Source organism: Durio zibethinus, chromosome 22, assembly GCF_047325235.1.
Source record: "Durio zibethinus cultivar Kanyao isolate XHJ-2024 chromosome 22, ASM4732523v1, whole genome shotgun sequence".
In the NCBI taxonomy this organism is placed as follows: Eukaryota; Viridiplantae; Streptophyta; class Magnoliopsida; order Malvales; family Malvaceae; genus Durio; species Durio zibethinus.
Window position 1 is genome coordinate 22,118,286 of NC_143183.1, and position 15,895 is coordinate 22,134,180.

At 35.5% G+C, this 15,895-nt stretch overlaps 2 protein-coding genes across 7 annotated transcripts; both read left to right on the forward strand.

Annotated features, from left to right (window-relative positions):
* The first annotated feature begins 1,845 nt into the window (after positions 1-1,845).
* Positions 1,846-7,700, forward strand: LOC111306932 (ATP-citrate synthase beta chain protein 2). 6 transcript variants are annotated; one of them, XM_022904968.2, is made up of 17 exons: positions 2,024-2,125; positions 2,237-2,424; positions 2,508-2,626; positions 2,756-2,858; positions 3,701-3,766; positions 3,853-3,976; positions 4,139-4,273; positions 4,478-4,538; positions 4,648-4,724; positions 4,939-5,094; positions 5,204-5,332; positions 5,407-5,539; positions 5,638-5,765; positions 6,001-6,183; positions 6,279-6,349; positions 6,490-6,774; positions 7,164-7,700. In XM_022904968.2, the coding sequence occupies exons 3-17, from the start codon at positions 2,527-2,529 to the stop codon at positions 7,237-7,239; spliced, it is 1,827 nt and encodes a 608-aa protein (XP_022760703.1). In that variant the 5' UTR covers positions 2,024-2,125; positions 2,237-2,424; positions 2,508-2,526; the 3' UTR covers positions 7,240-7,700. The 6 variants fall into 6 exon arrangements, with proteins under 6 accessions (XP_022760702.1, XP_022760704.1, XP_022760703.1 ...); XM_089751580.1 differs by having other exon boundaries at positions 2,237-2,419; XM_022904967.2 differs by lacking the exon at positions 2,237-2,424 and having other exon boundaries at positions 1,846-2,125; positions 2,505-2,626.
* Positions 7,701-9,314: 1,614 nt separating this feature from the next.
* Positions 9,315-15,480, forward strand: LOC111306934 (phytochrome B). The gene is made up of 4 exons (XM_022904970.2): positions 9,315-11,928; positions 12,303-13,110; positions 13,940-14,233; positions 14,607-15,480. Exons 1-4 carry the CDS (start codon positions 9,819-9,821, stop codon positions 14,824-14,826), a joined length of 3,432 nt encoding a protein of 1,143 aa, XP_022760705.1. The 5' UTR covers positions 9,315-9,818; the 3' UTR covers positions 14,827-15,480.
* Positions 15,481-15,895: the final 415 nt, after the last annotated feature.

The following is a 15,895-nucleotide window of genomic DNA, read 5'->3' on the forward strand; positions in this document are numbered from 1 at the left end:
GTTTTTTAATGTTTGATAAATATTAGCACTCAAAATAATACGCAAGATGATCGAGATCAATATTTTCCCTTTCATCTTGCTCTTTGCCCATCATAGCTTTGCACCCCACTTCCCTATTTATTTTAACGGTTTAAAATTTGTGATCATATTAACCTAAGCTAACTTTGAAAGTTAGGTCAATGGATAATTAAATTAGTAAAGATTAAATACATTATTTATAAGATTTAAGTCTGATTATTGCTACCAACAATACTTTGAAACCTACGCATGTCTTTACCCTACAATGATAATCTTCATATCTATATAATATATAATATATATTTAAAAACTTTTGAAAGTTAGTTAGACTAAATGAAAAAAAAAAAAGTTAGGCTACATGTTCAATTTTAAATGTGTTCTTATTAAAAATTTTATTTCAAAATTTAAACTATATTTTATTTCAAATTAGGATGCAATATTTTTTATTTTAATCATTTAAGAATATTTTAATTATTGATAAAAAAAAGTTAGTGATTACCATGAATGAAACTAACGCACACATTTATAATTTTTATTAAGGATCACCCTATGTGACAATCACTAATTCTATTACAAGTAATTGTTAATTTTTTCCATTAATTTTTTTATGTATAAAATCGAAAAAGAATTGCATCTTAATTTAAAAAAAAAAAAAGGTTGAATTTTGAGATAATGTTAAACCTTAAAAATGAGTTTTTAACCTTGAAATTTAAATTTCAGACCTTGAACTATTAGTTTTTTTTTTTTTTTTTGGTTAGATATGAAATATTGAGTAAAACAGTATAAATAATATATTAATATTTATAAATTATTCAGATTCGATTTAATCATTATTGAGTTGAGCTTGAACTTAAATAATTTTATTTATTGAGTGAATCGAGTTTGAATATTTTAATATCTTATTCGAATAGCTCAATACCTAATTGAGATTTTAAAATTTAATATAATTTTATTATTTTAATTAAAAATTATTATTTGAACTTTATATATATCAATTCAAACATGAATTCGAGTTCAAATAAATAATTTAATTTAAAATTAAATATGAGAATTGAATTTATTTTTATTAAATAAACATAATTATGTAAGTTCAAGTAACTTAATTTTTAATTCGAATCAAATTTAAATTTAAAAATTAAAATTAGATTGAGTTCGAATTAAATTTTAAACAAAAAATTTTGAATCAAATTCAAAATTTTTATTATATCAATTTAACTTGACTCGATTATATCTTAATTCTAACATTTTTCCTAAATCAAACTCTTAATTCACTTTCCAACATTGTGTGCTTTATTTTAACAATTTCCAAAACTGATAATCTTACCAGTTTATGCTAATCAACTTTTATGGCAAGGTGGTAGATAATGTTTTATGTAAGGGTTGTTTTAGGGTATAAAGATTGCGAACTCACATTCCACGAAAAATTTATTTTATTAGTATTTATCTAAATTTGAAGTCAAGCCAACTTTTATAGCTCGATTCCACCTAACCGCCAACCATTCCTTCCCCAACTTTTGGTACCAAAATCTTTTTGTAATCTTCTTTCATTTAAACTAATATTACAAAAAATTTTTTTTTTTAAAGAAAATCGATATTTACATAATAAAAATTTATTAAGAGTAGGTTTAACAATTTGATATATTTATAGAATATAAAATATTATATTTATTTTATATTTTATTATAAAATTATATGTTATAATTTATATTAATATAAAAATATAAAATATGTATTTTTAATTTTATTAAATTTATTTATAATTTTTATTGAAAATTTAAATTATATTATTTTTATATTATATGATCGTACGATATTTTATTTTAGATTGTCTGAACTAAACCATAAGTACAATAAAAGATCAATGCTATTGAGTGAGTTTAACTACCAAACGCCACGTGCCAAACTCGCTCCGCTCCCTGCGGTCAGGTACTGGGCGCTGTAGCTACTCACTCCAATCCAATTTCCCTCTCTTTCTACATAAATCCGCATCTACCCTTCCCCATTTCCAGCATTTCTTTTCTCTATCTTTTCTCTTTCCCTCCCCTCTGATTTTTCACGAGGCGAGCGAGAGGGGGACTTTCATTTACTTCCAATTCCCTCTCTTCAGGTAAATATTCCATTTCCTCCCAAAAATTTTCCTCTCAGACACGTTTCTTTCTCTTTTCTTTTCCTCTCAATTCCGATTTCCGTCACTTTTCGAATACTTTTTCTAATGCAGATTTCGATGACTTCAAGGAGATTTTAAGATACTTTGATTTTTTTTTTTTTGGCTGAGGAATTAGCTATATGAAGCTTGAGATATCGCGTTTCTTTTTGTTCACTGCATTGCGGTGATTTGATTTGATTCGTTTTGCTGTCGTCTTTTTTCTTTTGGTTGAGATCTGGTTCGGTTTAGGTTCGAGTTAGGTGTAGTTTTGGATCTTTTGCTTAACTAATTGCTAAACGGCTTGAATTAATATAAACGAGTTAGTTACGTGTTTATTTAGCAGGTCGCTTTGAGCCGAAGCCATGGCCACTGGACAGTTATTTTCTCGAACTACACAAGCTTTATTCTACAACTACAAACAACTTCCCATTCAACGCATGCTCGATTTTGACTTCCTTTGCGGTAAGGATCCCTTGCTGATTTCATGTTATCAATAGGAACTTTAATAGACTTGTTGGAATTAAGTTGTTTTTGTGCTTGATTAGTGACCTTACTGATTTTTCTTTTTTGATTATTTTTTGAATTTTCTAGGGAGGGAAACACCATCTGTTGCTGGTATCATTAATCCTGGTGCCGAGGGATTTCAGAAACTCTTCTTCGGTCAAGAGGAAATCGCAATCCCAGTACATTCTACGTAAGATGCTCTTCTATTCCGTTTCTGTTTCTCTTTTTAGACCAAATTATCAATCTTATTTTTCTGTAGTTATTAATCTGTGTCTTAAAAGTCTTGTATGGTAAATGAACTTTATGACTTGTTACCTTATGCATTATTATCTTATACCGGCCTCCGAAGTTTTAGTCTCCTTAAAAAAGGCTTACACAATCACCAATCACCATGTGTAACGTTCGACTATAAATAAGGAAGCAGACAATGAATTATTAAGTTAAATGATTTAGATAAACGGACAAGTGGCAAGCATATAACCTGCTTGTGAAGCTTTTAAATTCCGCCATTATAGGATGATAATCTGTTATCGCTTCTTTTTTCTATTTTCAGAAAATTCACTTCATTTACAGTTAACAAATGAGTGGCGCAAGAGGATTCAAACTACAACCTAATTTGATTCTCTTATTTGGTTTTTCATACAGCCGACCTTAGAATATGAGATATAAGGCTTAATGTGTTGTTGTTGTTGTTGTTGTATTTACGGTTGACAAATCAGATAATAACTGGTATATGATACTTTAGTTTGGTCTAGCTTTCATGAGTGCAGGGCTTTACATTGGCTATTCTGTTAATTGTTTCTTGTATATGATCATTGTGTATTGCGCTTGTAAGTTGTAAACAGTTAGTTGATGCTAATAAATAATGTAATTATGTTATGAGAAAGGACATTCAGTAAATATGTATAGTTTGATAATACATCCTTTACAATTATCTCTGATCGGCATACTTTGTTGTTTGATTGGTGAACTTGCAATGCTCGTAGCTTAAGTCTTTATGTTCTCTAACCTTAGAATTGATATATTTTGCAGCATTGAGGCAGCATGTGCTGCACATCCAACTGCTGATGTTTTTATTAACTTTGCATCATTTCGAAGGTTAGTCTTTGTTTCTTTCATGCTGTTTATGAGAGCAGAAATTCCTGTATGCTTAACTTAATCATATTGTGTTTTATTACTTGCAGTGCAGCTGCTTCATCCATGGCTGCTCTGAAACAGCCAACCATTCGAGTTGTTGCTATAATTGCCGAAGGTGTTCCTGAGTCAGACACCAAGCAGCTGATTACATATGCACGTTCCAACAATAAGGTGAGCAAGATGATGGGAATCAAACTAGGCACTGAAAATGATCAACCAATACATACATGCGTTTCCTTGGGATCTTGCATATGCAAAGAATCTGCTTTAATGGTTTTAACTATGTCGTCTTCTTTGACTCCCTATTTGCTTTCAATACTTATGGACTTGCAGGTTGTTATTGGCCCAGCTACTGTTGGAGGAATTCAGGCTGGAGCTTTTAAGATTGGTGACACTGCTGGAACAATTGACAATATTATTCAGTGCAAGCTGTACAGACCGGGATCTGTTGGCTTTGTCTCCAAATCTGTACGTTATCTTGATAGTTTTTCTTTTTATGCATGTGCTTTTGTTCCACGCAATTATACCTCTTTCTCTTTTACTTAAGCCTTTACACCCTGACAGTTTGCGGGAAATGTCATTAATTTGGATTTATTTCATGGTTTTGGCAAGAATGTGAATCTGTGATCATGTCACTAGTTGTAGCTTATATCTTTTGTAAAATAATTGCAGGGTGGTATGTCGAATGAAATGTACAACACTATTGCCCGTGTTACAGATGGAATCTATGAAGGTGGCGTATAAGCTACCTTAATGTTTTACTCTTCTACACATACCTGCAAGCTTAATACTGATTTCTAATGGAATTTTAATTTTTGGGTACATTTTGAAAAATTATGTAGGCATTGCAATTGGAGGAGATGTCTTCCCAGGCTCCACTTTATCTGACCATGTTTTGCGATTTAACAATATTCCACAGGTAAATTATTGTTTTCATCAATTCCTTCTCATTTCCTGCCTATTATTTGTTGCTACATGCAAAGTATTGATGGTTAGGAAAATAAAAAACTTACCCTCCCAACTCCCATTTTCTTAATGTTTACTGGGATTAACAATTTAAAATTCATAATTGATGTTGAAGCATCTTATGTGTAGAAAAAGAAGTTAAGATTTGTTTTTCTCATCCACCTCAGGTAAAGATGATGGTTGTCCTTGGAGAACTTGGTGGAAGAGATGAGTATTCCTTAGTTGAAGCCCTGAAACAGGGAAAAGTGAACAAGCCAGTGGTTGCTTGGGTCAGTGGAACTTGCGCTCGACTCTTCAAATCAGAAGTACAGTTTGGTCATGCTGTAAGTTATCACCTTAATTTTCCTGGAATTCATTATTTCTTCCGTTGTGTTCAAGCTTTGGTGCTACTGCTTGTAATGAGACATTTGATTTACCTTATTACTAATTCAGGGAGCTAAGAGTGGTGGTGAGATGGAGTCTGCACAGGCGAAGAATCAAGCACTAAGGGAAGCTGGAGCAGTTGTTCCCACTTCATATGAAGCTTTTGAAGCTGTGATTAAGGAAACATTTGAGAAACTGGTGAGTTTCTGTTTTGGCCAAAGTTTGGACAGTTTATACTTAGCTCTATTCATGCATTTAATTGATGTCTTTAGGTTGAAGAAGGGAAGATTACACCCGTGAAGGAAGTTAAGCCTCCACAAATCCCAGAAGATCTTAACACTGCAATTAAGAGTGGGAAAGTTCGTGCTCCAACTCATATTATTTCGACCATCTCTGATGACAGGGGTATCTTGTCTTAACCAATAACTGTTATCAATCAAATGAGATGTTTGATGACATGGAGATAAGGTGTGTTACAGTTTTTATTTGAACCCAATTTGCAGGTGAGGAGCCGTGCTATGCTGGTGTGCCCATGTCTTCCATTGTTGAGCAAGGCTATGGTGTTGGTGATGTAATCTCTCTTTTGTGGTTCAAACGTAGTCTTCCGCGATACTGTACTCATTTTATTGAGGTAGGTTACTGAAAATTATATTACACTTCTTATGAGTTATGAGCCCCTAGCAACCTGCATCTCCCATCACTTTTCAGTATTGTTACTCTTTCCAGAGTTAACGAAATAAAAGATATGATAATGTCCTTGCTGAAGTTATATTGGGCTGAATCCTTTTCTTTTCATTTTACAACTTTCTCCATCTTTAGAAAGCAAAGTTGTGTTGCATTTTCACTAACACGTATGATTTGGTCAGATATGCATTATGCTCTGTGCCGACCATGGTCCCTGTGTCTCCGGTGCTCACAACACTATAGTGACTGCAAGAGCTGGGAAGGACCTTGTTTCCAGCCTTGTTTCAGGTTTGCTTACTATTGGTCCTCGATTTGGTGGTGCCATTGATGATGCTGCTCGATACTTTAAAGATGCTTATGACAGGGTAAGTTTCAATGGTGGTTCTTGTAAAGATTTGGGATTGCTTGGTGTCTGATGACTTAAATTCTGAGGTGTTGACTCTGTGCTGTGCTTTTACAGGGTCTTACACCTTATGAATTTGTTGAAGGCATGAAAAAGAAGGGCATTCGTGTGCCAGGAATTGGCCACAGGTAGAGATGGTTTTTAATGGTCATGATGTTTTTAAACCATGAAATAGCTAGTAACCATGAGATATGGTTTCTATTATTTCTTAATAGATCCTATTACATGTCTAATGGTTACAAATACTTGCTTTGCTTCCTGTGAAAAGGATCAAGAGAGGGGACAACAGAGATAAGAGAGTAGAGCTCCTCCAACGGTTTGCTCACACTCATTTCCCGTCTGTGAAGTACATGGAATATGCAGTTCAAGTTGAAACATATACTCTCTCAAAGGCTAACAACCTTGTCCTCAACGTGGATGGTGCCATTGGGTCTCTTTTCTTGGATCTTCTTGCTGGTAGTGGAATGTTCTCCAAGCAAGAGATTGATGAGATAGTTGAGATTGGCTACCTGAATGGGCTCTTTGTGCTAGCACGATCCATTGGTTTGATTGGGTAAGTTTGCTTACAATTTGGAATTGTCATATCTAACCCTTTTGGGGTTTTGCTTTAAATTGCTTATCTGCTTACAACAAACCATTGGATGATGATACTCGCTGTTGGAGTTTGGACCCTCTAGCCATTTTTAATCACAGGTATCTGATAAAACGAACTTAGAGGGTCCCATGTTGCAGGGGGTGGTGGTATGTTCATGGATAAAAAAGCATATTCGTTTCATTTGTTATAGTAGTATTGTAGTTATATACATTGCTGAGGTGGTGAAGGTTCATTGACTGATACAGGAATAATGAAATGAGAGAGAAAGATGTTGAGTGGAATGTTTTGCTGCTTTCCCTGGAACTTTATCTACTTGGTTCCTGACGTTTAATTGTTTTATATCTCAGGCACACTTTCGACCAGAAGAGATTGAAGCAGCCACTGTACCGTCACCCATGGGAGGATGTTCTTTACACCAAGTGAGAGATTCATTCACAGCAGGTGCAATAGCTACCTACCCTCCTCGAGCATTCTCATTTTCGGAGTCCTCGTGCCTGCATTTTGACAGGGTATGGTTATTTGGTTCTTAGATTAGTGTTTGTAATGCTAAATGGTGGATCATCATCATTTGTAAGGTGTACTCAAAGTTAATAAGGAGAGAAAAAAAAAGTCTCAAATCATTTATTAAACAAAAGTAATGTTGCGTGATTAGTTCCTAGTTTTAACTGTTTCATGGAGAAATAAGAGATGTCAGGCTGTATGTGCAAAAGAGTACATTACATTTGCATGAGAAATTAGGAATCCTCCATTCCGAATTATTATTATAGGCAGTTGAAATAAGCTTTTTCTAAAGTTGGATCAGCCAGGTCCACAATCTATCTGATGTCGAACAAAAATGGAGTGTCTCTTATATATACAATGACCAGAATATCCTGTTCCTCCTATTGATGTGGTGGTTTTGTGCGGTCCTCTGGAATCATTTGAAAGATCTGTTGGCACTTTGGCAAAGGATTAAGAATTTCTAGTTCTACAAGGACAAATGGATGATGACGACTTTAAGGGTTCATTTGGACGAATGGTGAGATTAATTTGGATGAATTGTGAGATTGAAAATAATGATAAAAATTAGATTAATTATTGCGGAGATTAAAATTTATGGTGTGATATGTGTTTGAATACAAAAATAATGATAACGATTAGATGAATTATAATAAAATAAAAAATAATCATTAAAAATATTAAATATTTTCACTAAAAATTATATTAAAAAATTTAAAATTATTTTCAAATCAAATAATGGTTTTATTAATAAAAAATTTTAAATGATTTTTTAATTAATTTATTAGATAATAATAGACTTTATTTTTTATATTAAAGTAATAAAATTATTTTATAATTTTTAAATAAAAAACTCAAAATCTGAGAAAAAGGTCAAAAAATTATAGTAATAAATATTTAAAGAAAAATTAAAAGTCGTTATCTTAAAGAGAAAAATAAAAAATAAAAATAAAAAACTGTGTTTGAAGTAACTGAAACTGTCAACTCCAGTGAACAACTCCAGTTAATCCACCGTAACAATATTTGGATGTCAGAATTATTGTTGGCACAAATTTTTATAATAATTGCACCGTTACTGAGGGTCCGGTGTATTTCAAATGAGATTTAGTATTTATTTGGATTTTATTATATTTTTGATATAATGTGATTAAATTTATTATATCATCAATTAAATTTAAATATTCATTAAATTTTTTCAATTTAATTATAATAATAATAATAATTATTTTTAATTTTATCATTTATTCAAATGAAATCTTAACACAAAATAATGTACTTGTTTGCAGTGCGGTGAAAAACATTTCTTAAACGGGCGTTGGACCTATTGGTAGGAGTGTAAATTACAGCCCGGTGGAAGACCACTCCCACCTAGACGCTGCGGATGGGAGATTCCATCTGAATTCGACAAATAGTTAAATGCCTTAATTACATTTGCAACTGAGCTAATGGAGTAAATGACTAAATTCTTTTCCTCTTAACTAGAAAGGAACAAAAGTAAATTCACATCTGGAAGGCTGCGGTTTGCTGTGGATCTGAGCTTCAAGGCCATTGGCAAATGAGAGGTCTTTTTGTTTTGGATTCTTGCCTTAAATGCTGAAATGTCATACTCACAGGAACTGAACAAGAGATTTTTAACTGACTTGAAGAACAAAGAAGGAAATGACAAGAAGCAAAGCCGCAGCCGCAGTTTCTATAAGAAAAAATAAAAAAAAGACTATGGGAGCAGTTAGCAGGACAAGGACATTCAATTGGATTAATCAAAACTAAAAGGCAAAAAAAAAAAGAGTATTGCTGTGATGCGGCAATGCTTAACAGAAAGTGATGAAAGAAATTAAATACAAAATTAGTTATTTATTTATTTGTTTATTAACGTGATAAAAAGAAGAAACAGAAGAAAGGGAGTGCAAAAAGCTAGACTGACAAGGGACCTACATTAACGACGCATGTTCACCAATCACATGCTTTGCTTTTTATTTCCATCCTCCGTAACTCTCTCCATTGTCACAAATAATTTCCAGCACGAAAACCCAAATAAAAAAAAGTATATACCCTCATGTAAAGGACAACTTTCTTTACCATCTTTTCTTCCCATTTTCTGCCCCCACTTCCCAAAGGTATCAACCGAAAGAAAGCAACAAAGACCATGATCCTAGCATTAGATCACAAAACCAAAGCCAACCCACTTATCCAAAAAAAAAAAAACCGAAAAACAATAACACTCACGCTGTCTCACAACTCCAGAACAGAAAAAAGAAAAAAAAAAGAAGCTTTGTGAATTGTGATCTCCTTTTTGATCCAACTCTCCCAAAGGAAAAAAAAATCTAAAAAATTCTCCCAATCCCTCTGCAAATTGCAAAAACACACACAAACCAGCATCTTCAAGCCCACGTGGGTCTGTCAACGCTAACCTTTCCCCCAAAACCTATCCCTTAACCCAACACTTTATAAACAGAATTTCCTCCAAAATCATCAGTAAACTGTAAGAACAGTAAAAGAACACAGTTATGGCTTCAGGCAGCAGAGCAGTTCACTCCCATCAGCAGCAGCGGCAACAACAACAACAACAACAACAACAAGCTCAGTCTTCAGGGACCAGTAACATGAGGGCACCCCAAGGCCACCACCAGCCTGACTCAATCAGCAAAGCCATTGCTCAGTACACAGTTGATGCTCGTCTCCATGCTGTTTTCGAACAATCTGGTGAATCAGGTAAGTCGTTTGATTACTCCCAATCCGTTAGAACCACAACCCAATCGGTTCCCGAACAACAAATCACCGCTTATTTGTCTAAAATCCAAAGAGGCGGCCATATCCAGCCGTTCGGTTGCATGATTGCAGTTGATGAACGCAGTTTTCGTATCATCGCGTACAGCGAAAACGCGAGTGACATGCTTGGAATAACCCCTCAATCTGTTCCCAATTTAGAGAAAACCGAAATTCTCACAACTGGGACTGATGTTCGTACCCTTTTCACTCCTTCAAGCGCAGTTCTGTTAGAAAAAGCCTTTGCGGCTCGCGAAATCACGTTGTTGAATCCGATTTGGATTCACTCAAAGAATTCTGGGAAACCCTTTTACGCTATTTTACATAGGATTGATGTTGGAATTGTGATTGATTTAGAACCTGCTAGAACGGAGGACCCTGCCCTGTCTATTGCAGGGGCTGTCCAATCACAAAAATTAGCTGTACGTGCCATTTCTCAGTTACAATCCCTCCCTGGAGGCGATATTAAGCTTTTGTGTGACACTGTTGTGGAGAGTGTGAGAGAGCTTACTGGATACGATAGGGTAATGGTTTATAAATTTCATGAGGATGAGCACGGGGAGGTTGTGGCTGAGAGTAAAAGGCGTGACTTGGAGCCCTACATTGGTTTGCATTATCCTGCTACAGATATTCCGCAGGCATCAAGGTTTTTGTTTAAGCAGAATAGAGTTAGGATGATAGTGGACTGCCATGCCACGCCAGTGCGTGTGATTCAGGATGATGGGTTGATGCAACCTCTGTGTTTGGTTGGTTCCACTCTTCGTGCTCCTCATGATTGCCATGCTCAGTATATGGCCAATATGGGGTCAATTGCTTCTTTGGCAATGGCAGTTATTATCAATGGAAATGATGAGGAAGCTGTTGGGGGAAGAAATACAATGAGGCTTTGGGGTCTAGTTGTTTGTCATCATACTTCTGCTCGTTGCATTCCTTTTCCTCTTCGATATGCTTGTGAATTCTTAATGCAAGCGTTTGCACTTCAATTGAATATGGAATTGCAATTGGCATCACAGTTGTCGGAGAAACGTGTTTTAAGGACTCAAACTCTTTTGTGTGATATGCTTCTTCGGGACTCTCCAACTGGGATTGTTACTCAAAGTCCCAGCATTATGGATCTTGTGAAATGTGATGGAGCTGCTCTTTATTATCGAGGTAAATATTACCCATTAGGTGTGACCCCGACTGAGGCCCAGATAAAAGATATTGTCGAGTGGTTGTTGGCATTCCATGGAGACTCAACTGGTTTAAGCACAGACAGTTTGTCTGATGCTGGTTACCCTGCGGCAGCCTCACTTGGGGATGCAGTTTGTGGGATGGCTGTTGCTTATATCACTAAAAAGGATTTTCTATTCTGGTTCCGGTCCCACACAGCAAAAGAGATCAAATGGGGTGGTGCAAAGCATCATCCTGCTGACAAGGATGATGGACAGAGAATGCACCCACGATCTTCATTCAAGGCATTTCTGGAAGTGGTCAAGAGTCGAAGTTTGCCATGGGAGAATGCTGAAATGGATGCAATTCACTCACTGCAACTTATTCTGCGTGACTCATATAGGGATGCTGAAGCAAGTAATTCTAAAGCTGTTGTACATGCTCAGCTTGGGGAACTAGAGCTACAAGGAGTGGATGAGCTCAGCTCAGTTGCAAGGGAAATGGTGAGGTTAATAGAGACTGCAACTGCTCCCATATTTGCAGTGGATGTTGAAGGTTGTATTAATGGGTGGAATGCAAAGGTTGCAGAATTGACAGGACTTTCAGTTGAGGAAGCCATGGGGAAGTCCTTGGTTCATGATCTTGTTTACAAGGAATATCAAGAAACTGTTGACAGGCTTCTTAGCCGTGCTTTGCAAGGTAATTCTCTTACCTGTATCGACGTTTTCCCTAGCACCTCAAAAAAATCTGCTATCTTTTTCAGTTTATTTTGTATAAACATGCAAATATACCAACCAAAATGAAACCAAGTGAATAAAAGGAAGGATCAATTTAAAAAGAGTTCTATTTTGGCGGTTTTGGTAGTACCATCGTGCACTTTGAAAGTCACATGAAATTGTACAAAATTTAAGCATTGAATTGAGTTCATAGTAATGGTGTCACTTCCATGTGTATCATTACATGGGAATAGAAACTCCCTCTTCCTACACCATTCTTCAAAGTGATGATTGATATTTTCCAAACAGCTTATTGTTTGCTTTGAAAATGTGTTTATGTTGCCTCAATTGATGCAGGTGAAGAAGATAAAAATGTAGAGATAAAATTGAGGACTTTTGGCTTAGAAGATCATAAAAAGGCTATATATGTGGTGGTCAATGCTTGCTCTAGTAGGGATTATACCAGTAATATAGTTGGAGTTTGCTTTGTCGGCCAGGATGTTACAGGTCAAAAGGTGGTGATGGACAAATTCATCCACATACAAGGTGATTACAAGGCCATTGTTCATAGTCCCAATCCTTTGATCCCACCCATTTTTGCTTCAGATGAAAACGCATGTTGCTTGGAGTGGAACACTGCTATGGAAAAGCTCACTGGGTGGCCTAGAGGGGAAATCATAGGAAAAATGTTGGTTGGTGAGGTTTTTGGCAGTTGCTGTCGCCTCAAGGGTCCAGATGCTTTGACAAAATTCATGATTGTTTTACACAGTGCCATTGGAGGGCAGGAGGCAGATAAGTTCCCTTTTTCCTTCTTTGACCGCGATGGGAAATTTGTGCAGGCGCTCTTGACAGCAAATAAAAGGGTCAATATAGAAGGCCAGGTTGTAGGAGCCTTTTGCTTCCTGCAGATTGCAAGTCCGGAGTTGCAGCAAGCACTGAGAGTCCAGAGGCAGCAGGAAAAGAAGTGCTTTTCTAGGATGAAAGAGTTGACCTACATTTGCCAGGAAATAAAGAGTCCTTTGAGTGGCATCCGCTTTACTAACTCACTTTTGGAGGCTACAGAGCTGACTGATGATCAAAAGCAGTTTCTTGAGACTAGTGCTGCTTGTGAGAAGCAAATGTTCAAGATTTTAAGTGACGTTGATCTGGAGAGCATTGAGGATGGGTAGGTCTCCTAACCAAATTATTTCTAAAACAACTACTAAATTCTCTGGATTACATGCATGTTCATCAGGAATTATATTCGTCTCAATTGTTTGATTTCTAGGACTTTGAAGGAACATACATCTGAGCTGGACTGTTGAACACTATTTCATCTATGGCAATTACATCTGTTAGATTTCTTATGCAATTGCATTGGGATCTAACTCAGAGTGTTGTGAGTGAAATAAAAATACTGGCATCATAATTACCTTGACCCTAACTATGTTTAAAACATTCGTTTTATGGATGAATGATACCCTTAAATGTATGAGTCTGAAATATTCTTTTTACGGATGAATGATAACCTTAAATGTATGAGAAAGTTATCCTCTAATACCGTATTCATCATAGTTGTAAGATGCGTGCTTCTTTTTCTCCGTCACTATACATGGAGGTGCCTTATCTTTAAGGTTGTTGTCATAACATCTCATTTTGGAAATGTTTATAGCAAAATTGGTTGAAAGTCAACTATAGCAAAGTTGCGAAAGTTAATTTGAAAAAACATTTGTTTATGTCACTTGACTGTGAGGCATCAACCATGAATCTCTTTTTAAGTTTGTATCTGTATTTTCTCTTGTGAATATGGCTTTAAGAAACTGAAGGCAAACCACAAGGTTTCATTGCTGAATCTTTGGATCAAAAACTTATTTCTATTTTGACTTGCCTCTTTTGTGATTTCTACTTTATTCAATATCAGGCATGTAATAATATTTTTAACGAAATACCTCCGGCATAATTTTACTAATTAGGAAGACATGATCTAATTCTTCCCTTGCTTTTGTTGGAATTAGTTCTATGGAGCTTGAAAAGGCTGAATTTTATCTTGGGAGTGTCATAAATGCTGTTGTTAGCCAAGTAATGCTACTGCTGAGGGAAAGAAATCTGCAGTTGATTCGGGATATTCCAGAGGAGATCAAAACTCTGGCTGTTAATGGTGATCAGGCAAGAATTCAACAGGTATTGGCTGATTTTTTGTTGAATATGGTGCGTTATGCACCATCTGACGAAGGTTGGGTAGAGATTCATGTTCGTCCAACTTTGAAGCGAATTTCTGACGGACTTGATATTGTTCGTACAGAATTCAGGTATTTTGCTTTCACTCTTTTATGCATTGCGCAAGATAAATGTCAACTGTGATTCTAATATAATGAAAAGGAGAAACTACAGTATTATTTATTGGAGTCAAAATTTTACAATCATGACATTAAAGCTAAAGACATAATATATTCTGGAAAACTTGATTCTGCCAATACGTGTAAATTCATATGAAGTTCAAACCTGTAGAAGTCAAGTGACAATGTTCTTCATAAAATCTTAGTTGCAGCTTTTATTTGTAGTTTCTTTACTAAGTACAAATATGTGATGGAAAGAGCAGTATTTGTTCTTTTTCTTGGATCATTGATATGAATCCATTTTACTTATGGTGCTAATCTCAAAAACAATGGTTTATTTGTGAAGGATGGTATGCCCTGGCGAAGGTCTTCCTCCTGAATTGGTTCAGGACATGTTCCATAGCAGTCGATGGATGACACAAGAGGGCTTAGGGTTGAGCATGTGCCGAAAAATCTTAAAGCTCATGAATGGTGAGGTCCAATATATCAGAGAGTCAGAAAGATGTTATTTCTTAATTATCCTTGAACTACCTGTACCTCGGAGAGGCTCAAAGAGTGTTGACTAGGTTATCTGCCCTTAAGATCCCCAATATTTCCGACCTTTGTCAAATTTAAGCTGAGTTCTTTTTCTGTCATATGCCAAAACCTGTGCTTATTCAAGTTGCATGGCTTATACATGACCTAGAGCCGCCAGATTCAACTAATGGTACTAAACAGATTGAAGAATTCTGGTCTACACTCAAGTTGAAATGCTTTTAGCACTTGCTATTTCCTGGTATGTTCCAGTTCAAATAACTGTATCATTATGAGCCAAACGATCGAATCCTTGTCCTCAGTGTAGTAGTGAAAAATCATAATGATGGTTATTGTATTGCATTTTATTAACTGTAGTGTTACTCAACAAGCAGAACTGGATGAGGGTACTTGTATAATGTTGTAGATCCATTCCACTACAAAAAACTGTTGTGGTATTGAACATGCTGTTAGATTGAGCTGTCTCCCGCCACAACATGTATTCTGCATGTATTATCTGAGTTAGATTAAATCTTCTCAAGATGCTAAGAAGATAATTGTAACATATTCACCTGCTTTAGGTTACCCCTCCAAAGTTTTTCGTTTCCCCTCTCCTTATAATAAAGTCAGTTCTGCTCTGGTTGTTGAAATTTATGTAACCTATGTACTCTTGACAATCTGATATATATATCTGCTTCTCCTTGTAATTACTCAGGATTTATTGTTTAGAGAGGATAAGTTGGGAATCATTGACTGGTTTGATACTTTTATCCTTCTTGTCATGGATTATGAAACAGATGTAGTCATCTATACAGTATTATATACAGAGAGAATCTGCTGCATTTAGCAAGTGAATGATTTTGATCAAAGTTACCATTAACCAAATGTTGTATCTGTCATCTTTTAAACCAAAGTTAGCAGTGGAAGTTCTGGAGTTATCTTTTCTGCTTTTTGCCTATCACAAATGGAGTTTTGTTCTTTACCCCCTTCTTTCTTCTTTGTGCCTTTTTTTTTTTCTCTTGTGGTTGTATGAACTACCAGGTACCCCATGCCTAGTTGGAGTATTGCATCTTGAGCTATAAAGAATAAAGCGAGAAAGATGAAAAGAAAAGTTTTTCAATG